Source organism: Crocodylus siamensis, chromosome 4, assembly GCF_052110815.1.
Source record: "Crocodylus siamensis isolate JL-2025a chromosome 4, ASM5211081v1, whole genome shotgun sequence".
Taxonomy (NCBI): Eukaryota; Metazoa; Chordata; order Crocodylia; family Crocodylidae; genus Crocodylus; species Crocodylus siamensis.
Window position 1 is genome coordinate 162,707,143 of NC_143398.1, and position 23,152 is coordinate 162,730,294.

Sequence of the window (23,152 nt, forward strand, 5' to 3'; positions counted from 1 at the left end):
CAAGTATAGCTCAGCACATATGCAGGATGCTATTAGAGCTTCAAGGGCGTCACAGCAGCCCAATCCAAAACATGCACTAGAGGGAATGAGACCTGTGAGAATTCATTGGCATTGTGCTACCACCCCTGCCCCCCCCCCCCAAGTCCAAAATCCAGAGCAGGCCTTTATTTAGCCTCCTAACTACAGTTTACCTTTCTCCTTAGGATCAGGCAGTGGCTCTTCCACTGCAGAAGTAAGCTCTTCTGAAGCCACTCTTGCAGGGGTGTGTGGAGAAGGTCGGATGGGCACAGAAGGAGAGGGGGAAAGAGAAAGGCTGCTGCAGCTGCTACTGCTGGGCTCCAGAGTTAGAGAGACGTCTCCATCACTTCTCTGGGGAGGGGCAGGGGCTCTATGGCCATCTGGAACATCCAAGATCTAGAAATAAAATAAATATTCATTGGAACAGGACTCAGCCTCAGTTCCCTTTCACACAAACAAAAGGAGTTAAGAGCATTAGAGCTCAGTCAACCAAAGGAACCCCGTTTTCCCTAGTAACAGACTTTAGTACTGTACCCAGGCATGGGCAGGTTGTGAAGCCACTGAGAATTAAGGAAGGGTACTGAATTATGCAGCCAATTCTCTACTAGCTTTTAAATTACTACTCTTTCCCTACTAGTTTAGTGCTGCACATCTTAAGCAATATTTCAACTGCTAGTGCAATAGTATCTGGATACTGCACTTACAATGGGGGCTTCTTTCTGCAACAGACCTTGGACACCCAGATATGACCCTCCTTCTGAAGGGTACATGTAATCTTAGTGGCAAAAATACGAGGAACGTGTCATCTGCATTTGCAGTGCAAGTGACTATTACACAGTACCATACCATGCTCCTTAAAGCTGCAAGCAAAGTACAGTAGAACAAGGATTCCTCATAGGTCTAGGCTCCTCACCCCCTTGCAAAGATGAAGATTTGCAAACTGACGAAGGGGGTGGAAGGTAACTTGTATATACAGCCATAGGGAACAGCTGTCTGGGACCACACAGTGCTCTAGCAGAATAGAGAAGCAATGCCCTTTGAAGCAAGAGCCAAAGCAGACAGCCAAGTTGCTTGTTCTTACTTCAGCAGTTCATTCTGAACCAAGCAGATTGTGAACCACCTGGGTTCTACTAAGTCTTCTCTGCCCACATACCCTCAAGCCATAATTATCTGATTTCTTATAGGTGTCGCACCAGAAGTGGTTTTTGAGGAGGCATTTGGCAAGGAAAGGCAGCTGTCTTTTGCCTCAACTCAGGGAGGATTCTGTGAATATACTGTAGCTTGGAAAGAGTAGTTATGTGGAACTGGAGCCAAGAAGGAAAGAAGATAATGGAAACGTCCCTGGCAAAACAGGAAGTAAAAATTTCAGAGACCATCCAACAAGTTAGTGATTGACCCTTGCAACTTCACTCACCCTCAGCAGCTCTTCCTCTCCTTGTTCCTTCACAAACACCTCCTCCAGCTCCTGGTTTAAGCCTTCAAGGCTCCTATGTAAGCAGGGGCTGAACCTCAAAGCAGGAGAGGCAGGCAGGAATCCAGAGGGAGAGTCCTGTAACAAGGAAGTCAAACAGAACCTAAGCTCCATTGTGTCCAAACAAACTCCTGCAGTTTTCCCAGCACAGCTGAATCTTATCCTACAACTCTGAAGTTTGTTCAGCCAAGGATGTTTAAGGAGTCTAACTGATTAGAGAAGGCCTTGACAGGAGTCTGCATTAAACACATCAGTTGCTGACCAAGGCATTCAGGGACAAGCAAAGATGACAGTTTTTAAACATCAGACATGAGAACTTAAGAGCACAACAACATGGATAACAGATCATCAATTCAGCAGCATAAGCTAGGAGGAGTAAGCTCGTTTCTTACGGGCACATTGCAAAACTAGGCTGGGAGGGAGGCAAAGGAGATATGGAACATACCCTGACTGATCCAAGGACAGCATGATTTCCCTGCAGTGGGGAGCTCCGCTCTTTCTCTTTGCCATTTCTTCCATTTAGCTTAGTTCGCTGGAGCTGCTGCTTCAGTTTAGCAATCTAGCAAACAAAATTCAGTTGATATAGAACCAGACAAGAAAACAACATATCAAGCTATAAAAAAGAAAGAAAGAAAAATAAAGGTCAACCTTCCCTATTGCTCCCCTCCAGGAAGTTCTAAGACAGAGGGCCATTTTTAACCAAACTTGAATAAACCTTGCCTGTTTCTCAAAAGGTAGGAAGGAAGTCATTCTGAGGGTTTTGTAATGGGCTCCTCTCCATTTTAGAATGGTGTAGGCAGCTTTCCCTCCCCAGCAGTCGTGGGCTATTAGTCTGCCAGTCACAATAACAGCTTTGAACCAAGTCACAGTGGAGCCTACACTGAAAGGCTCCTGTTACACATATGGAAACTCTGAGTGATGCACAGACCCTCCAGAGAAACACCTCACAACAGAAGCCAGCTTGGGGAATTTGCTTCCAGCTTGGCCAATAAGGGTGGTGCAAGGGGAAGAGCAAAGTTGACTTGCAGCAAAAAAATCTCTCTAAAATGACAGCACTGGCTGAGACTCCACAGTCCTCAAACTAAGAGATGCACAAAGAAGTCTAGTGTCTCCATTTCAACAGCTTCCTCTCCCCTGTGTCCCCACCTCCTCAAAACAGCAGGCCCACTACATACCAAGCAATTGTGTTAGTTGCCAAGTAGTGGGGAAGGGTCTGTTTTTACCTCTCTGCGGTGATCTGTGCTACCCCAAGATGCAGAACGCTTATGAGTACTGGAGCTGGCTTTCCCCACTTCCACTTCATGCCAGGACACTGGAGTCTGAAGGCAAGAGAGATTATTTAGGGTGTCACCCTCTAGATTTACTGTCTTTTAGACATGACAGAGCCCTAAGAAGGGGTGAAGAACTACCATCTATCCACACTGTTCCAGTCTCCCCTTTGGTTCTCTGGATATGCCCTGGATTAATGGTTTTGAGTCTCAGCACTATGCCCAGTAAAATGCATTAGAAAACAGAAAGCAAACAAACCACAGATGAAGTAATGTGTGTCTGAATTTGTGGTTCTTAAAATGCTTCTCCTAGTCAGGGACTCTGCCACTGTAAAACCAGTAGCTTCATCTTATAAGAGATTCTGATAAGGCAGTGATGAGTAAGAATACTGATAAACCTTTCTAAAGATAAGTTATACTTCTGCCTTTATCAGTCTCAGATTTTGCAATGTGACATAAGTTTCTTTTGTTTGTTTGGATCCAGACTGACTGCTAGCCTCTGTGTTCCAAAGTTGATAATACCACCAGCCACCAGAAGATGCTAAACTTGACAGCAGAAGAGATGCAAACAGAAACAGAACTTGGCCAGCAGCATCAACTGCTGAATGTGATGTTGTTGGGTTTTTCTATTGCTCACCCAGCCTGAAACTCAGCTTGCATACTATCTTGCACTGGTAGCAGTTAATACATTGACCAGATCAAATCTTGAGTGAAGGAAAACAGAACCTCAAATGCCATGGTACCATCTGTGTTCCAGGAGAAGTTTTTTCAGTTATCAGTAGAAATCAAAAAGGATTGTCAATCTTGGGTCAAGCAAAGAGCATAAAACTTTCACATGATGAAGTATATAATCATCTCAGTTCTCAGATAAGACAACAGGATCAGAATGAAGTCCCAAGGTATCTTGCTTTCAGATACAGCACTGGTTTCTAGTCCCATCTAGGCTCATTTTGCTTCGTCACCCCCCCAAGTCTACCATTTCTATAGAATGATGTTAACTTCCTCTTTGGTCCTCATCAGACAAGCTGCCAAAAGGTACAAGGGCCTGAGAAAAGTTTTTCTCCAAGCAGTGAACTGACCTCCCCAGAGGGGTCACTGCAAAAAAACAGCAGCTGTTTTAAAACAGCTTTGAGTCAGTCACACTGCAGAATCTTTGCTTTCCAAAAAGCTGCTTAAAAAAAAAAAAACAGTCTTGTCCTTCTGGCTGAGAGAAGCAAGAGAAAGGTGGAAAGTTTTCTGACAGATTAAGCTTTGTAACTAGATACAGCTGACTTGCAGGTAGTGCTCCAACTTTCTGCTGAAGAGCAGACACTAAAACTAAACCCCTCAGGACACCAACTGCTGGGAGTTTAGCAGGTTGATTCCACTCCTCTCCACAAACAAGTTTGCAGTTTCAAGAAGGGTCAACTTAATACAATGGTAGTAGCAACAGCATTTTCCCCAGGTGTCACTTAAATGGGGATGGCAGTTGCTTTCCCAAGAGTTTCTGAAGCAAAGTGCCCCCCCCTTGTAGGCTTATTATGTCGGTAGGTCTGATCCTTTCAGCCATCTCAAATTAGTGGAAGAAATTGTCCTTTGGGATGACTGAAACTGTTTGGTTTTTGGTGATTTCCATCACTCTAAATTCTAGTGGATTGTATCTCCCCTCCCCACCCCATCAAAAAGTCTACAGGATGCCACTGTGTTCATTGTCTTTGCAGAAAGGCCAGGGACTATATGGGCACAAGACTCAACAAGCCCAGAGTCAATACAGCAGACCAGTTTATAGAGTACCTTAAATTGCAGCTGCCAGGAACACAATTCCAGGATTAGTACAAGTCAGTTTTAGAGTCAATAGTCACCTTGTGAATACATGCTCAAACCAAGGCTGAAGTAGAAGTTTAATGGCAATTTATTCCAAGTCGTTTGCAAGACACCATTAGACCTCAACTCTGCACATCTAGAGGGTCATAGGCCAAAAACTCCACTTGAACCTGCTTTCTGCTCATCTGCTGGATTTCCAGTACAAAGACTCCCCCACTCATTTAGTTGGTTGAGCTTTCTACATTAGGCTACCATACCCACCACTGCTCAAAAGATAGTTGAGACCAGATCCCATAGTACTGCTCTAAAGCTTGCACCAGAAGAACAGAGCCTAAAAAGGAAGAAAACAGAAACCTGCAGCAGTGGGAAGGCTCAAAGATGGAGCCTGCATGTGCCTATCATCTCTAGGACAAGCCCATCAGCACAGAAGGAAATTACAGAACTTTTTTTTTTTTTTTAAACCAACTGTGGCAAAACCACTTCCTCAGAGCAAGTAGGGGCAAAACACTAGCACAGCAAGACAGATAAAATCACAAGCTCCAATCACATACTGTTGCCATCCTCACTGCTACACTGAGCACCTGCAGCTGTGACCTCTTGTTTAAACACCTAAAGCAGGCACACCATTTTGCACAACAGCTGGTCAATGGTTGTACAGGAGGAAGACAGATATGCCCTGGCTACCAAAGAAGGTCCCGTGGGCAATTTCATAATGCCTGAAAACAATGAAGAAAGTCTTCTCTGGCAACTTGGAGAACAAGTAATCTTGCAATGCATCAGAAGTCAAAATAGGGTGAGAAGCAAGAACACGTGGGCTTTATTTTCAGAACTGCCAGAGAGCTCAGCTCTTGATCCAAGGCAAGACATTTAATTTATTGCTGTTTCCATACCTATGAAATAGTGAAGGTGTCACTTTTAGAAGTCCTATGATAAAAGTCAATTCATAAATGTTTATAGCAGTAATTCTCAACCAGGGTGCCAGGGAACCCAGAGGCCCCACTAGATCCTCTAAAGCAGCGTTTCTCAGCCCAAAAGTGGATCACAAGAACATATGAAAGGGTCACGAGCAAACTTTAAAAATGCATCAACAAACTTTAAAAATGGATTATACTTTAAAGAAGATAAATGTAGGAAATGTTGGCTTCTCCCTTGCAGGCTGGAACAGCCTGCAAGGGGCTGCTTGGGGCCCTCCATACACCCACCTCCCTGCCCCACCCACTGGGGGCAGTGGGTTGCAAGTAAGGGGACTGGGTTGGGACTGGCCACTGATGTTTACAAATGGGTCCTGGTACAAAAAAAGGTTGAGAACCACTGCTCTAACAGGTGCTATGAGATGTGAGGAAATAAGCAGATAAGTAGATAAACTGCAGGCCTGAACTTGTCCCTGCCAGGCTGATTTCCCTTCCCCCCTCCCCCAGGTAAGCACTAATATATATGTTTTTTTAAATTGGGTGCCACAATTCATAGAAGTTATTGAGGGATGCTAGTAAGTCCAATGAGCCCACAGAAGTCCAGTGAGGGGCGCCTCAAGTCCAAAAGGGTTGAGAACCACTGGTTTACAGAGTGCAAGCACAGTCAACATGGAAGATACCATTAACCCATGTGGTATAATTCTCTTTAGAGATCATATTGGTCAAACTGATACTGGACAAAAGGGTCAGATGTGGCCCCAAGAGAAACATACAAGGATCTTAGATCCCCATAAGAGAAAGGCACTAAAACAACAGACAAAGGCCTAAATGCTGTGGGATGAAGCGTCCTTACTAGTACCCACCTGCCTGAAAACGCAATCTGCACTCATCTCCCTGCTTAAAAGCACAAGGCAAAGGAATGCCTTCCTTTTTGGGTTAACATACCCTCCAATCCCAGCAGAACTCCTGGGCCTGGGCATGTTGCTGAAGAGACAACAACAGGCAAGAATATATTTGCAAAGAAGAATAGAACTTAAAACCTGGTGAAGAATTTCCTGCAAAAAGCCCAGTGAGTAATAAATAGCTAAAGAGCAAACACCAAGTTAGACAGTTTTAATGGGCTAAATAAATGGCCGAGTAAGTGAATGGATGCTTTTCTCCTGAATTCTTATACCTCTGCATATGAAGAACCAGCATTTGCTGCCACATAGTAATATTTACAGGTTGCTAAGAGTTCCTCGAGGTCTGGAGCCATTCCATTCTCTAGAAGAGCACAGTGGTGTTCGTGAGTCCTTCTGTGGGAGCACCCTTGACTTTTCACTGTGTGGCACTGAGCCCGTGAGTGTTATATAAGAATTTGGCCAGAGCTGCAAGCCAGCAATACAAGTTGTAATGAGCCAATACTGAAGTGAAGAGCCAGAGGCCATCTGACTCCAAACAAGGATGAGGAAATTCTAACTGCACCAAACTGGAGCGAAATGAGGCCGAGAAGCAAAAGGAGGGGACGACCTTCTTCCTAGAAAGTTGCAGCTGAACAGACTGAGCTTGCGGTGATCTTTCCCTATTTCCGTATGCATTTACCCAATCCAGAAGTTTATAACCCCCTCCTATCCCAGACCCTTCAAAGGTAGCCTCTGTACCTGGGTAGCTTTGTCATTCATGCAGGAAGGAAAAGCTCCATCAGCATCCCGTGGCCATTGTCCGACAAGGTATGACCCAACTATGGTATCTAGAGAAGATGTGCGCCTCACTCTGGGCGGTCGGGTGCGGCACGTCTTTTCAACAGCAGTGGCACATGGAACGCTAGCTAGAAAGAGGAAAAAAAAAAAAGACAAAGATTGAAGCTCCTATAACAGGATAGCTACATTCTTCCAGGTCTTCATTTTGAAATGGTGCTGCCAAGACAAAACCCATTTCAAGGAGCATTGCACAAAAAGGAAACCAGAATATACAGACAGGGATAGAGAAGGTCCCAGAGGAAAAAGAAGCCCTATTGCTCCTAATCAGTCTCCTGTGGTGGCAGAAGCTCATCTGCTCTGACCAGCTGTTTCCCAACACCATTCAGAACTGTTACTCAGTTAGCTATAAGAGTCAGCACAGTTGCTAGCTACATGGCTCAGCAAGAGCAGGGAAGGGCAGTTTATTCACTCCTGCCCCCTGTACTACAGTACTTCATGTTAATATTTCCCACAGGAAGATTGCTTCTCCAGCACAGCACCTTTTATTTCAGTGAATGAGTGCTTTCTTGCAACTTACTAGACATTCCAATCAAACTTAGAGTTCAATGTAGTCACCACACAACATTCCTGGATCTCTAATGGTTTCGCTAATGTTGCATTGTACAGTCACTGAGCCTACAAAGCAATACTTTCTACTGGCTGATGCACATTTGATCAGCAAACCTAGGCTGTTATACAAGTTTAAGCCTCAGTCTCCCCATCTATATAAAGGGCAAGGTTTACCTAGGTCCACAGACCATTCTGAGGCCTGACATTCATGAAGTATTTTAGTTCTTTCCACTGGAAAATCCCAAGTGTAAATGAGATTAGTACATGCCTATCCCCATTTTAGAACGAAAAAGGAATTTGCTCATTGTGACAGCCAGTTGTTGGCAGAGCTGTTTTATGTTCAGTCCATTAGGCAACCATTCTGCATATATTGAGACAACAGTACATGCACAACTGCAACTTTGATGGACAGGAAAGCTTCCTTAAATAAAACCGGTTCAGGTTATATCCTTAACAATGCACACAGGACCTGCTTCTGTTTCATGTCAACAGCACAAAGTACAGAATGCCAGATTTTTCTCTGGGTCAAAACAGGAGGGATTAAATGTACACACTCCCACCCAAGCAGATTACATTCCTGTTCCAAAATGACTTAGGTGTGCTCCATGTGTATAAGAGTGGATAAAATGAGCAGTACAGTCTCCTTCCTTCAGTAACTGCTCTGTGAAGACAAAATTGAATGCTGGCAAATGAGCATTTTCCTATTCTATCAAAAAGCCAACTCCAGCCAGCATTAGGGTGTGTCTGTATCCAATTTTGATTAAACATGTAAATTAACATGCAAATAAGAAACAGTCATATGGTCTGTCGGCAAAATGCCAATGAAGCCTTGGACAGCTCTCCACTAAACCATTTACATAGACCACCCCTCCCCCCCAGACTCAGTAAGGAACAATTACACAGCACTTCAGAAATCAGCGTTAAAGTCCATACATGCATTCTGTTAACAAAATGATTCAGGGTATAAAGCCTTGCAGCCCTTGCCACGTGGCACTCCAAGTGTCAGGAACAGTTGCCATGTATTTACTAAGGCCGTTTCCAAAGAGATTACCTATCAACTTAATCCCAATAGCATCTAAAAAGTACTTATAAGGAAACTTTGTTTCTGTTTCTCAGGGGGAACTCAAAGCCACTTTGTCACATAGGCAAGTGGGAGGGCTGGAAGAGACTATTTACACTACAGTAGCATTTAGGAGCACTAGAAGGATCAAAGCCTTGCTGTGACTGGCCTTGCAGCCGCATGGACACACAACCCCTGCTCCAAGCCTCTACCAATCTTAGAGGAGCACTACCGTAATTCCAGTTCAACAACCCACTAGTGTTAGCAGCTTTTCTTTCTGACCACTGCATCACTGCTCTATAGACTTATCTGCATCTCAATTATGTCCAGCTTCAGCTGCCTCTTCTATCTATTAAACACCATGTCAACACTAGACAGTTTCACAGCTTTAGCTAGCAGATTTCTAGCAGAACTAAAAAAATGCAGTCCATTATGGAATGACCTACCACCTCACAGATTATTATATCCAAGAGAACCCAAAAAATCTAGGTACAATTCTACCCAACATCCTCTTTCACTTTAGCCATTATCTTTGGATCCATGATTGATGACATCCAACTGCAAACAGGCTACTGGTAAGCAACAGCCCTTTGCCTTCCTAATGTGACCTCAACAACCTACATATGAAATAAGCATAGGCATGGACATGGTCTCCCCATTAAATACCGCTATATGTGGTACACAGAAAGTTGCACAGATACCAGAGTCCTGAGGAAGAAGAGTCTTTGTCACTGCAAGCAACAATGTCCCAATTCCTTGTGTCAGGTGGATAATGCCATTACCAGAGAATCTGTAATGGAAGAGTCTGGTTCATTTGCAAGCAACAGAAACCCAAGATGGGGGAAGGGTGTGGATTGGTCAGATACAAAGAAAGAGATGTTTAGCCATGTTTAAAGTCAAGTAGATGGCAAGATAAGGGTAGATTTGTACCTTATAGACTACAGCTATAGATTAGATAAGCATTGACCTGCTTCCAGTCAAAGTGAACAAGCCTAAAAAAGACTGTAGACTGTAAAATAATGTTTCAGGCATGACAAAGAGGGTGCACGAGAAGCTGGGGCAGGGTGGAGTGTCCTGTTTACAGCATAGTTTTATTAGCATCCTACTGCATTAAGCCAGAACAGCCTTGCCACCTGGCTGTAGGCTCTGGATTTGGTCCAAGCTAACTGCACAGATGAGAAGTGCCAGGTTTTGGTGCTTTTGCTTTTTGTGCACCAGTAAAGCTGCTGAAGATAACAGAACTGTCGCTGTATCTCAGAGGACCATTTGGGAGTTTCTTGCGGCTGCACTGGAACTTTTGCACTGCTCTTGGTGTTCCCTTTCCCAGGTATAATCTGATCTGAGAATACGGAAAGAACTTTTCCAGTTTGCTTTAACGCTAGAGGGTTGGACTCCAAGCGCTTGCTAGTCCTTCCCTTTCACATTAGCATTGAAGCCTCAGCTCATCTGGCTTTTCAAGGAAGTGCAGGCAGAGAAAATAAGTGGTTCATCTTTTGTATTTGGACAGGAAAGACTGAATCTTGAATAAACTTGCTCAAATGCCATTAGAGTACAACTCAAGCTGATATCCCTTTAGCTAATGAAGAGAAAACTTCCAAATACACGTGCAATTTAAGATGGCAACAAACAAATTATCAAAAGATTCCCAGTACCTTTTTCATTTGTATAACAGTCCATTTCCAATCCCCCTGTAACTGTTTCTCCCTTGCTGCACTGACAGTTAAATATAAACAGGTGTTGGGGGTGATGTTTAAGGACACACACTTCAGATACAGGCATCTCTTGAAATACCAGCTTTTAAATTGGATGTCCCTTTAAATATCTATCTTAAAGCATAGATAAAAGTCAAAAGTTAAGGCTGAATTTGTTCTAAACACCACAATATCTAGCTGAGGAAGTTTTAATTATGTTCTGCAATACTCAGGCATATTAAGACGTTTCAGCTCATTTCTCAATTAAATACCTCAGAGAAGAGCCCAGCCATTTACTGTAGTTTGATGTCTCTTAAAAGGATCTCATATGAGCAACAGATTATCCATTAACTAACTGAAACCAAGTTGGAGCCCAAGCAACTGTGATCAAGAATGGATTTCTACAGCACCTCATACTCCAACATCCCAAAGCAGGCAGCAAGCTTTATTAGTTTCATATAAATAGATCAATTCACACACCTGGGTAGCAGCTCCATGCTGCATACAGCAACTACTCGATCCAGCTGAAGCCACAGGAGGAATTTTAGGCAGACAGATGCAAATACCCAGCTGGAATATCACTTGAAAGCCACAACAGGACTCTGGTTACAAGATGCATCTGAAAGACCCCTCCACATCACAGTGAAACTTAACACAAAGCTGGGTCACTAAAGGAGGATCCGAGATTACCTCTTGCTGAATTCACAGTTCCACTTCCTTAGCATCTATATTTTTATGGTGATCTATTAGAGGCCATGTCTACACTAGATAGTTTTGCAGCTGTAGCTAGAGCAGTAAAATTGAAATGTTGTAATGCCAACCTACCGGGAATCCAGTACATGTAATAAAAGGTGTTTTATAGAAGTACTGTATAGCTTCCTAGATGAAGGAAATAACATAATCAAAAAGGTACCTTTTGCCACTATAAATATGGCTACACTAGCTGTACTGTCATAATAATCGCATCCTTAACCAAGATGGTTATTGCAGTTGAAAAACTGGGTAGGTGAGACCTTAGTTCCATCTCCATCCTGTGCTGTTTGCAGTCCAAATGGGATGCATGCTCAAGAGATTTTGGGTAGAGCCAACTAAAATCTGCAGAGACTTCTTCCCAGGTAAAGTATACCTAGATTTTTGTATTAAAAATAAGTAGATAAAGAGAGGAAAACAAGATAGATGGAGGGCTGCCAGTGGACCACACTTTAGAGGCAACTCAGACACCACAAGTCAAATGAAGTGTTGCTTGATGTGACATCATGATTTTTCACTGCCTTCATTATACCAGTGTAAGAGTGATGGCCCTGCAAGACAGATGTCTTACAGTGATATCTTTTATTGGACCCACTGTGTCGTTAGAGAAGCTTTCAAATGCAAGCCATTTTCTTTTTGCATTATACCAAGATGGTAAAATATCTGATAGTCCTAGAGGACATCAAGACAGCCACTGAGCTAAATGTTTTATTTATACATTGCTAGTATAATGATCAGCAGTAACAGTGTTAATATTTTAATAATAAACGAACCAAGCTGATGCCAGTTTTACAACCTCTTAAATTGAAAGGAAACACTGATCTCTCATTTCTTGGCAAATTCAGAGCAGTAGTGCATCAGCTGAGCGATGGAGGCCTTTGCCACCAATAGGAATACACCACTTTGTAACAGCACAGGCTTATTCTCCATTTTTATTTTAAATGTTTTAGACTTTGCAGGCTTTGAGCAGGTACAAGGAAAATCCATTACTACATTGGAGTTCTACTGCAGTGCTGGTAAATGTTGATGTGAGCTGATAGGAATATCCATCAATTCTACTAGTTCCATCTATTATAAGAACAGAAACTAAATGTATTACAGGGGAGGAAAAAATTAACATCTTTCCTTCCTTCCTCTCCATCTCTTTCTTTTGTTATCTTTTTTTGGATTCTAGAAGTGATAGCAAATTTGTAAGACAATATGTTCTCCACCACTAACTTGTCACCCATGAGCTTTAATATAAAATCATTCATACACTGATAAACCATGATACGCTACATTAAAGATTCCTTTTTCTAAATTGCTACCAGACCACACCTTGGATCCAAGCAACCCCAAAACAATTTAGTGCCATACAGTGAACAGGTCTTTTGTTCTGGGAATCCCAAAAGTTACAGCTAGTGAATCCCTTAGTAATTTATTTCACTTTTGTTAAATTCGTCATCAAGGTTAAAATGGAGAAAGTTCTAGAAAGCTGAAGCATTTCATAAGAGCTTAAGACAGGGCCAGGAGCTGAAAGTCAAGGCATTAGGGCAGCGTTTCTCAACCAGGATGCTACTACAGCCTGGGGTGCTTGAGATCCTTTTAAGGGTGCTGTGGATTGCAACACAATATTAGCAACTGTTAGGTTTGGCAAACACAATTCACAACAAACTCAGCTATCTCAGAAAAAAAAGTTCTATTTTTCTGTAGTTTTTACTCTTTTTTTTTTTTGACTAAGAGCTGGCATTTTCAGAGGGATACTGAAAAAGGTTGAGAAACACTGGACTAGGGCAACATTTTTAGACTCAAGTCACCCTTTGGAAAAAGTGACAGCTCTTAGTTTTCATATGTTTTTTGATTACAGAAAATAGAACAATTCTTTCTGTTGCAAAGAACTCAAAGATCACATGTCATAATGTAGTGAACACTATCAAACCCCATTTGAAATCTCTTGGTTTATCTTGTAAACCATATTTGGTCACCTAACAGCACTAACACTGAGTGACACACCTGTAAAACCTCCAAAATGATCTCAAGGTACCCTAGGGTGCTGTGGCATACTGACTGATAATCAGTGGGTTAAGGTAAAGGGATCACAGCAGTCTCCAATATTAAAAACTCACATATCCCACAGAGAAGGCCAAGTTCTGTCCATGAAAACAGCTAGTGACTGGCCTTCCTAAGTAAAGAGATTTAAAGCCTTCACCAGACATGGAAGAAATAGTTATAAAAAGAGTATGCTGGACAATTTGGGTTCATGCTCACCCAGACCTATCTAGATAACGAACAACTAAATATTAAAGGACCTATGGCATGATGAAGAGGATCCATTAGGGCAGGTAAGAAGGTGATTAACTAGCAGGAAATCTCTTTGTTCTGAGAGCTGAAAAAGCAGTGAAGCAGTCCTATTCCTAGGGAAAGGAAAGCCATAAATCACTAATAATAAATTAGTGCAGGTAAGGTCCATAGGAATCCAGGTAGTCATAAGTTATACCAGATGTACAAGCAATAAGGGGGGGAAGGGTAAACAAGACGCCAAACTGAGTGGGAAGGGGGCAAGGGGCTGAAGAGACTAGTTCAAAAAGACAGGTTAAACCACTATTTCATCATCTCCTTCAATCCACCTGGATTATTCTCATTTCCCACCTCTCTTCAGCCCCTACCCCCCAAATAGCATTAAGCATTTCTCTGCAACACAATCACCTGAATCCTTCAGTGCCTCTTGATATCAAGTTCTCACAAACTAAAATCTCTGAACAGAATAAAAATGTTTCACCTCTTCACCTTAGCCAATATTTTTATAAATTAAAAATTATAATTCTAAGATTTATAAGTCAACAGGGTGAATTTGCACACATACCAGAGCTACATGTCAGAGCCCTTTGTTCTATTTTAGTAAACATTTATACAAACTGCACAACCCTCAAAGCTGAAATCTACTGCATCTTCCGGTGCACAGGCAGAAGCTGTGGTTAAACCACAGCGCCCCTCATGATTCTTGCACAAACTCTGCGCACACAGTTCAGGACACCCAGAAGAGTACCCTCAAAACTCAAGCTCCATAAAATAAAAGCCTGCAAATGCCCTTCCAGTCATCTAGCCCAGGAGGTGAGGCTAACATTTCACACTGAAAGCAGCAGCCCAACCCCTTGGATGCCAATCATGTGAAAAAAGTTACTTTCACCCATTTCTTAATGCAAGGAGCTTGACAAGGCTAGTCACCCCACCCCAACCCAAAAAAAATCAGCTTGCCCTATAAGGATTGCTGAAGTGGGCTGGAGTTTTAAGACCTGGCCCAAAAGCAAAATTAAAGAAATTCCAGGCTTTGTAATCATTTCCCTGGTTACAGACTGCATTAGAGTGCAGCTGGGGAGAGCCATCTGCAGATGTAACTGAAGGAAATTATTCAATAAGGGGTATTAACATTTAGGCTTTTTCTGTTGAACTTCGAGTCCAAAGAGTGCATTTAGGAGCAGCTCCCCAAAACCATTTAGCATCCAAATTGAAGCTAAACTCCCAGTTACAGGAGGAAACAAACTGAACTTTTCATCTGTATCATGATTATCTAAAGCATGGGGTTTGTTTGTTTTTTTTCATATGATAAAAAGCTGGAGGATTTCAGCCAAAGATTTGAAGTTGGAAGATGTTAAAGGCATTTTCTCAGGCCTGGCTAGGCACAAGGGCACCACTTCACTAAGGAGTCCAGGCAAGCTCATCTGAACCAGATACATAAGCATAGCTTTTCTACCAAGTTTTACACTTTGTAAGTGAAGGATGAGCTACCAAAACAGACAAGTGGTGTCAGCCGCTCTTCATGACTACTGTACAGAGACCACCCAAAATGGATGCTTCAAGGCAGTCTTTCACTAGTGATTTTTAACATTCAGGTCTCATTTACTCAGTTTTTACCTGAGAGACTACAGGTAATCAAAGAATTAAGAGGCTTACCAATATCACACACCAGGAAAGTGAAACCTAAGCAATGGAGACAGGAAACAATGTGTAGTCCATTAAAAACAGTGGGTTATTTTGTGTTAATATTTAATGAGACTCTATTTCCTAGTACAGGATTCAACATCAAAGTTAATTCTCAACCCTCACTGAAAAAGCTGATGAAGCCCCAATCCAATTCTCTGGTTCTTGGAAGTGGTTTCAGTAAAAATAAACAAGATTTGAACAAGACTCTAGGGTTACAAACAAGCAGCAAAAATGCATGAGACCTTCCAGGCCTCCCTTTCACTCATAACATCCAGTTTTAAGGGCAACCTCATTTCTCCCATTACTGGTCACCTTTGTTATTCTTACTGGGGTTGGGGCATCTGTTTTTGGGGTCTGACATGAAGTAGGTGAATCAGTTTTTCAGGGTGAGCAGAAACTTCAGATACAGCAAGACAGCTGTGCAAAAAGTACAAAGCAAGCAATTACAAAATAATGTTACTAAAACCTTCCTTGTGGCTTTATTAATTTGGGGAGAAGGAAATGGAGGCCAATAAGGTCAGGTTGCTGTTAAGCAAGCAACTAGCATAGATTGAGTAGTTCAGTATTTTTTTTTACCCATTAAATGCCACAACATTACATAACATGTATTACAGTACTGCCCAGAAGCCTCAAGTGAGCTCAGGTCACATGGGTCACTAGCGTGCACACAAAATAATGCCTCTTCCTAAGCATCCATCTAAAGCAGGGGCGCAGCCTGCCAGACCGTTCTATCCAGCCTGCGGGGCCCCTAAAAAAATTTAGAAAATGAATAATTATCTGCCCCTGGCTGCCTGTCACGCAGCCCTCGATGGCTTGCCAAAAACTCAGTAAGCGGCCCTCCACCCAAAATAATTGCCCAGCCCTGATCTAAAGGGACAGGGCATGAGACAAGAAAAACAGAGGCCCAAGGAAGTGAAATTACATGTCCAAGAGGTCAGTGGCAGAAGAAGGAATGCAAGTGTCCACTACTCCTTTAACTGGGGCTAGTCACAGAGCTAGGCCACCTTCTCCAAAATTTTCCTTCATTCCTCTGTACTCACTGTAGACTTCCAAGCAGCATGAACATGAAAACAAATGCACCTCAAACTGTTCTGGACAATCTAATGGAGGGGTTGGCAACATTTTTGACTGGAGTGCCAAAAACACCCCATCCACAGCCCACACCTCGACTTGGCAAGCCAGAGGCAGATGGTGGGGGAGCCGTGAGAAAGGAGCCTGACCCTCGTTCCTGGTGACAGGTGCATGTGCGCCTCCAAACAGATGGTGAGGGAGGGGCTGGGGTTGCAATGCCCTGGCCTGTTCCCTGCCATGCACACCAAATTATGCATATATCCACTGCTGCCATGGAGCCAGTGCCTGGACTCCAGACCCTAGTGCAGCTGTTTGCAGCCTGCCCACTGCCTGCTGTAGTTGCCCAGAGCCTGGGCCAGCTGTGGCAGGAAGTGGGCAGGCTGCAAATAGCTGCTCTGGAGCCCTTTCTGGGCTCTGCAGTGGCTGCATGGGCACCTCAGGGAACACAACCTGGAAGATGTCTGGGGCAGCACAATCCCAGTGCCATCCTCACTGGGCACAGTGCTGCTACCACACAGCCTGGCTGGGGCTCTGAAGCCCAGTGCAGCTGTTTGCAGCCTGCCACAGCCAGCCCAGGCTCTGGGCAGCTGCAGCAGACAGCCAGGAGACTGCAAACATCTGCACCTGGGTCAAGCTCTGGCACTAGCTCCATGACAGCAATGGTCCTGAGGCATGTGGTGCAGCCAACAGCAGGGGAGGGGCCAGGGTTGTACTGCCCCAGACCCGTTCCTGGCTGTGTGCCCCAAGGCAGTCGCTGCCACCACGGAGCCCAGCCAGGACTCTGGAACCCAGTGCAGCTGTTTGCAGCCTCCCAGCTGCCTGCTATTGCTGGCCTGGGCTCTGGGCAGCAGCTGCCAGTCACAGAGCCCAAGCTACTTGCAGCAGGGCTTGCAGCTTCCTGGCTGCCTGCTATGAGCAGCCAGGGCTCCCTAGCCAGTAGCAGCTGCCTAGAGCCCAGGCCAGCTGTTGTGTGGCTGAGCCAAATGGCCTTGCAGACCACGCTCTGACGCATGTTGGGGGTTGCCAATCCCTGGTCTAATGTAAATCCTACCACGGAGTATATTCTCAGGTTCAAACAGGTTGCTTTGCCAGCACACTTCACTTGTGAACATGACTAAACTGCTGCTTAACCATCTTAGCACCTTATATTAGTAGCCACACAAGCATCAAAATCAGGTTGTGGCAGTCAGTGTGGCTTAGCATTTTTATCATTTATGCAACATTTCAGCAGCATAAGTCTTGCATAAAGATGTCCTTCCACCCAGAGTGCTTCAAGTTATTTCCATTCGTAACTCGAGGAAGAAGCTATGCACTTTCACGCTGTCACATTAACCACATCAGAAAATGTAACAACACCTGCATATCATTTGTTCTTTTCTGCAGTTTTCACATGGTCACATAGACTGATACCCCACTGCTTCTGGTTTTATACTGTACCCACTGCAAAGTTACTAAAACATGTTGATCAGACATTCAAAATTCATTGTATAAATACCAATTGAAAACAAATGAACAAAGTATCTCTTCCCCTCCCACCTGAAAGCAGGTAGACTTACATAACTTGTACAGTACATCTTTCCTTCAGGGTGCACACTGGGCAAGAAACAGATCTCAAACTTACCCTACAGAAACTAAGTTTTAAAGATTATTGCCTGCATTTTTAAGGCAGGGAGGAGCTCTTTTTTCCACACTGAAATGTCAGTACAAAAGTCAAACAGTGATAGATGGAATCATGTGGCATTTGTTTCCCTTCTCCCACACCTATATACAGAGGCCAACAAGCTGAGAATAGCAAGTTTAGACTGAAGGTATGATTCATATCAGCTGAAGACAGCAATACCGTGAACAGGCTCCTATTACCCCTGTTCATGAGAAACTCTCTGCTGAATATAATGCCACCTATGTTTTGCATTTGGCCTCAAGTCAGAGCCTTATATTCTATTTAGCCATACCTTATGCAAGATAAAGGAAAGAGATTTGATGCCACAGGACAAAAAGGTGAATTACTTGCAACTACAACAGCAGCAAATTTGTCAAGCTTGTCTGACATCTCTTCATCTTCATTCCCATGTGCAAGGGAATGCCTTTTCCTCCCAAAACAGCTCCCTATGCTCCAGTTGTCAGTTATATCAATCCATGTAATCTTAAAGTCTTAAAGGGAGATAAAAGTATCTCATGGTGTTTTTGGTAATAATTCCATTTCCCTCCTATAACTTAGATGATCAAATTTTGCTGAAGTGACAATCTTCGTTGTCTGACATAACAATACAAGATAATTTATGCTCTATTATTGACCACTGACCTACAATTCATCCTATGACCTCAGTCTTCAGTTACCCTTTATACAATTAATGCCTCCTAAGGAGGAACGGAATACCCTATATTTGTATGGCTGAGGCAACCTGACCTGTTAACCACACTTGCGATATCCCTCATATAATATGGAAGCTGACAGGCAGGTTTTCAATTAGACTGATATGGCCCCCTCCACTCACCAACCCTGGGTGAAAACTTATATAAACCAAGGTTATTTGGGTAAATCTTATATCTTATTAGACCAACTCAAATAGTTGGAAAAATTCTTCTTTGCAAGCTTTCAGGTACAAATACCTCATGCGTCAGGCTGAGGAAGTATATGCAGTTGGTAAGAGCATAGACCAACTGCAGACACTTCCTCAGCCTAACCAACGGTACTTGTATCCAAAAGCTTGCAAAGAAGAATGATCCCAACTATCTGAATTGGTCTAATAAAATATATCAGGGTTACCCAAAGAACCTTGTCTGCCTTTGTTCTTAGACCAAAACAGTTACAACCTATACCCCTGACGCATAAAACCATTAAACTTCACATCCCCTGCAAGGCAGGATTCACTCTGTAGCCATTAAATTACCACGTGATATTTTATTATTAAACCTACCTACATGGACATGTTCTACTTGACAGTTACAGAGCCATAATAGATAACAAATAAAATAATAGAAGGGAGTAATGATTAGAGGAGGTTTAATTAAGATTAGTAAGATCCTAAGATTCCCAGCTACGTCCAACAAGTTATCAACATCACATTATGTCTTCCAGGGCACACAGGTACAAGGTACTATAGATTTAAATCCAGAAATCCTTAAGAGAGAATACTCAAGTTATCAGATGACCTACTAATTCCAGGGCTGTATGACTTTTAGCCAGCCTGCATTAGAACAGGTCACGCAACTGGCCACAGCTCCCAATTAAAACAGTAAGATCACAGCATGCACTGTTTTATTCGATCCAAGCAATCACACTCCTATGGAACAATTCTTCTGCATGGTGCAGATACCCATTTAAAAAAAAGATGTCTGTGAATGCCCATCTTTGGTCATTTGCATAAATGCACCCAGAAAGCTGCAGGTGTTAAAAGCACAAAGGAGAATTTAAGAAAAAAGACACCACAAGCACCTGGGCCCACTATTTTGGTAACAAGAACCTTATACATGTCCACACAAGAATTTCACTAGATATAAACTGCTAACAAACAGCAAAACCTGCTACAGTTGAGATGTGCAGATAGTAAACCCAGAAGACAGAGGGCCTCATGTTCATTTTCAAACTGCTATGACAAAGGAAAAAGGGAGGTAAAGGAGAAAAACAAAATTGAACACATACACATCAGGCTTTGCCTTCTCTGTAGACAAGTATACCCACAAGACTTAAGTGGTAAACAGGCCCTTTTCAGCCTGAATTGCATCAAGAGCATCCCAATGAGTCCACATCTACAATATACACCAGAAGAATGTTTCATGCAGATACCAGATAAAGACTTATTATGGCAAGCCACTCATTTATAGATTTCATAGACATCAGGGCTGGAAGGGACCTCAGGAGATCACTGAGTCCAGCCCCCTGCCCAAAGGGCAGGAAGTCAGCTGGGGTCATAGGATCCCAGCAAGATAAGCATCCAATTTACTCTTGAAGGTGTTCAATGTAGGTGCTTGAACCACCTCTGCTGGCAGACTGTTCCAGCCCTTGGGGGCTCTGACAGTAAAGAAATTCTTCCTTATGTCCAGCCTGAAACGGTCTTGCAGGAGTTTGTGACCGTTCGACCTAGTCATCCCTTGGGGCGCTCTGGTGAACAGACGTTCCCCTAGATCCTGGTGGTCACCCCGATAAACTTATAGGTGGCCATCAGATCACCCCTGAGCCTGCGCTTTTCCAGGCTAAAGAGTCCCATGTCTCTCAGCCTGTCATCGTAAGATCTGTTTTCCTGACCTCTGATCATGCGCATGGCTCTCCTCTGGACTCTCTCAAGCTTCTCCACGTCCTTTTTGAATTGTGGAGCCCAAAACTGGACGCAGTACTCCAGCTGCGGCCTCACCAAGGCCGAGTACAAGGGGAGAATGACGTCCCGGGATTTCCTCGAGAAGCATCTATGGATGCAAGCCAGCGTTTTGGTCGCTCTATTAGCCGCAGCATCGCATTGCAGGCTCATGTTCATCTTGTGGTCAATGATGACCCCCAAGTCTCTTTCTTCTGTAGTGCTATCCAACATAGCACTGCCTATAAGGATGCTGCAGGTTTTTCCTCCCAAGGTGGAGAACCTTGCATTTTTCGGTGTTAAACACCATCAGGTTCTCGTCTGCCCATTTGCTGAGCTTGTCCAGGTCAGCCTGGATCACCCGCCTATCTTCTGGTGTGGATGCTTTGCCCCAAAGTTTGGTGTCATCGGCGAACTTGGCCAGTCCACTCCTGACTCCAATGTCCACATCTTTAATGAAAATGTTGAACAGTATGGGTCCAAGGACAGAGCCTTGAGGGACCCCACTGGTCACAGGGCACCACGATGAGTGACTGCCATCAATTACAACCCTCTGGGTCCGACCACGGAGCCAATTTCCCAGCCAGCGGATCGTGGTGGAGCCAAGGCCACAAGTGGCCAGTTTGGCCAAGAGGTGATCATGGGATACCAGATCAAAAGCTTTTTTGAAGTCAAGATATATGACATCAACCTCTTCTCCCTTGTCCAGGTGACAGGTCACCTGGTCACAGAAGGAAATGAGATTGGTCAAACAAGACCTACCCGCAACAAACCCGTGCTGGCTATCCCTTAGGATGTTAGCCTGGGCCAGTCCCTCAAGGATGGCCTCCTTAATAAACTTTTCTAAGATCTTCCCCAGGATAGAAGTCAGGCTAATGGGCCTGTAGTTAGCCGGATCCACTCTCCTCCCTCATTTAGTTCATTGGGTTAGCAGGACATACAAAGCAGGAGGACCTGAAGCAGGCAAGTTCAAAGCAATTAGATCCTTGCTAGGCAGGTCACTTCAGGCAACTTCCTAAAGGGTTAAAATGTACTTTATAGTTTTATAAGCTCGCAATGCTCCAGAGAAAAAAAAAAGAACAGTGATACAGTCCCTTAAGCTAAGGCTTAGGTGGAATATAGGACTTGGAAGAATGCCATCGCTAACCAGCAGGTCCTCCCCATACATGCTTGCATCTTTACTAGACAGAGCTGTCCCTATCTGCACTTCCACTGCTCCCTCTCTCAGGCAGTGCAGCACCACCAATGGTCATCCTTCAGACCAGACACCCATCACACTCTTGTACCTCCATCTCTGCTGGCTTTCCTCTTCCAGTGGCCCAAGAAATTTTCTCCTCCGAGACCCTCCTTAAAAAACACCAGACAATTTCTGGGCAATGGTCGGCTAACCATTCAGCCCCAACTTGCCAAATGGGCCTTTAATACAGGTTACAGTATGAAGACATTTCATTATAAGCAAGTTTTTAATTAAAATCCTTGGAATAAGACAAACGTGAACACACTTTTTGATGCACCCCTCCATCTTCTCTTTTTCTATGTGTTCTCCAATTCAGAAAACCTTGTCTCTACAGTAACTTTCACACCAGTATTACCACATAAATTAAGATCCGAGGTCCTGTACAAGTTAGCCTCCTAAATGGTTGCCATTTTTACTGGTCAGTCTGACCTGGAGAAAGCTTAGCAATCTCAGCATTTTACTTTAGAAAAGTAGATGCCAAATTTAAGCCATCTGGTGCACGACCTATGAGCCAAGACCATTTGTTTCTCACTCCAGTAGATTCAAGGGCATGAATCATGTAGAAACGCTGTTCATGGGTCCCTGTGGAACTGAGAGTTTGGATTCAGAGTAGGGAAATTTTCTAGTTAATGTGGAGTTTTGAGCAGTCTTTACAGGAAACTGGAGCATCACACAGCACAGCATTGTGTACAGTGAACAGAAATAAACTTCAAAGTTTCCATGGAACCAATTCCGCCTTTGTAAGAACACAGGTTCTTGACAGTGTTGCAGCACCCGTGGAATTTTGATTGCACCAGTAATTCTCAGCCTGGTCGAACGGAGGGAGAAGGGGTGGATCTGGCTCCTATCTGAATAGGATCTTCAGAAAGGGGTGGTAATTGACCTGCCGTAACTGCACAAGCCACATCATTGAATAAAAATCATCATCCCTATAAGATTCTTATTTATAAGTCAGTCGAGGTGTGAGGATTTTGAAACACCAAGGCAGACATCTTTACAGTAGCCTCAGAACTGCTGTCTTGGCTCCTCTACTGCAGATCAGCTATGCATCTTAACAGAAGCTTTTTAAGGGACAGATTCAACAACTGCTCCTTATTTCATTTCAGCAGGATTTGAAGAGAAGAGAGCAGCTGCAAAATCAGACTTTGGGTCACTAAAGATTCTCTCTCCAACCCAGCATTTTGGATTCTGGGCGCACCAATCAAAAGCTCTGAAAACATAACTAATACTAGAGAAGCTGCCAGAACTAAGCATTTTTAAAAGCGTCACCCCCTCCTTCCTCTGAAGGCCAGCAGCCAAGCAACTCAAGAGCAACCCAGTAAGGCAATGCAA

At 43.6% G+C, this 23,152-nt stretch overlaps 1 protein-coding gene across 2 annotated transcripts in view; it reads right to left on the reverse strand.

The window, feature by feature from the left end:
* Positions 1–23,152, reverse strand: part of FAM117A (family with sequence similarity 117 member A) — a 35,443-nt gene that overhangs the window by 2,801 nt on the left and 9,490 nt on the right. The window contains exons 2-6 of one of the 2 annotated variants that reach the window (XM_090044699.1): positions 7,112–7,278; positions 2,713–2,808; positions 1,935–2,048; positions 1,433–1,567; positions 192–414 (exon numbers count right to left, since the gene is read on the reverse strand). In XM_090044699.1, coding sequence (XP_089900825.1) covers positions 192–414; positions 1,433–1,567; positions 1,935–2,048; positions 2,713–2,808; positions 7,112–7,278 — 735 coding nt within the window. The remainder of the gene's footprint in view (positions 1–191; positions 415–1,432; positions 1,568–1,934; positions 2,049–2,712; positions 2,809–7,111; positions 7,279–23,152) is intronic. The other variant, XM_090044700.1, reaches the window with a different exon arrangement.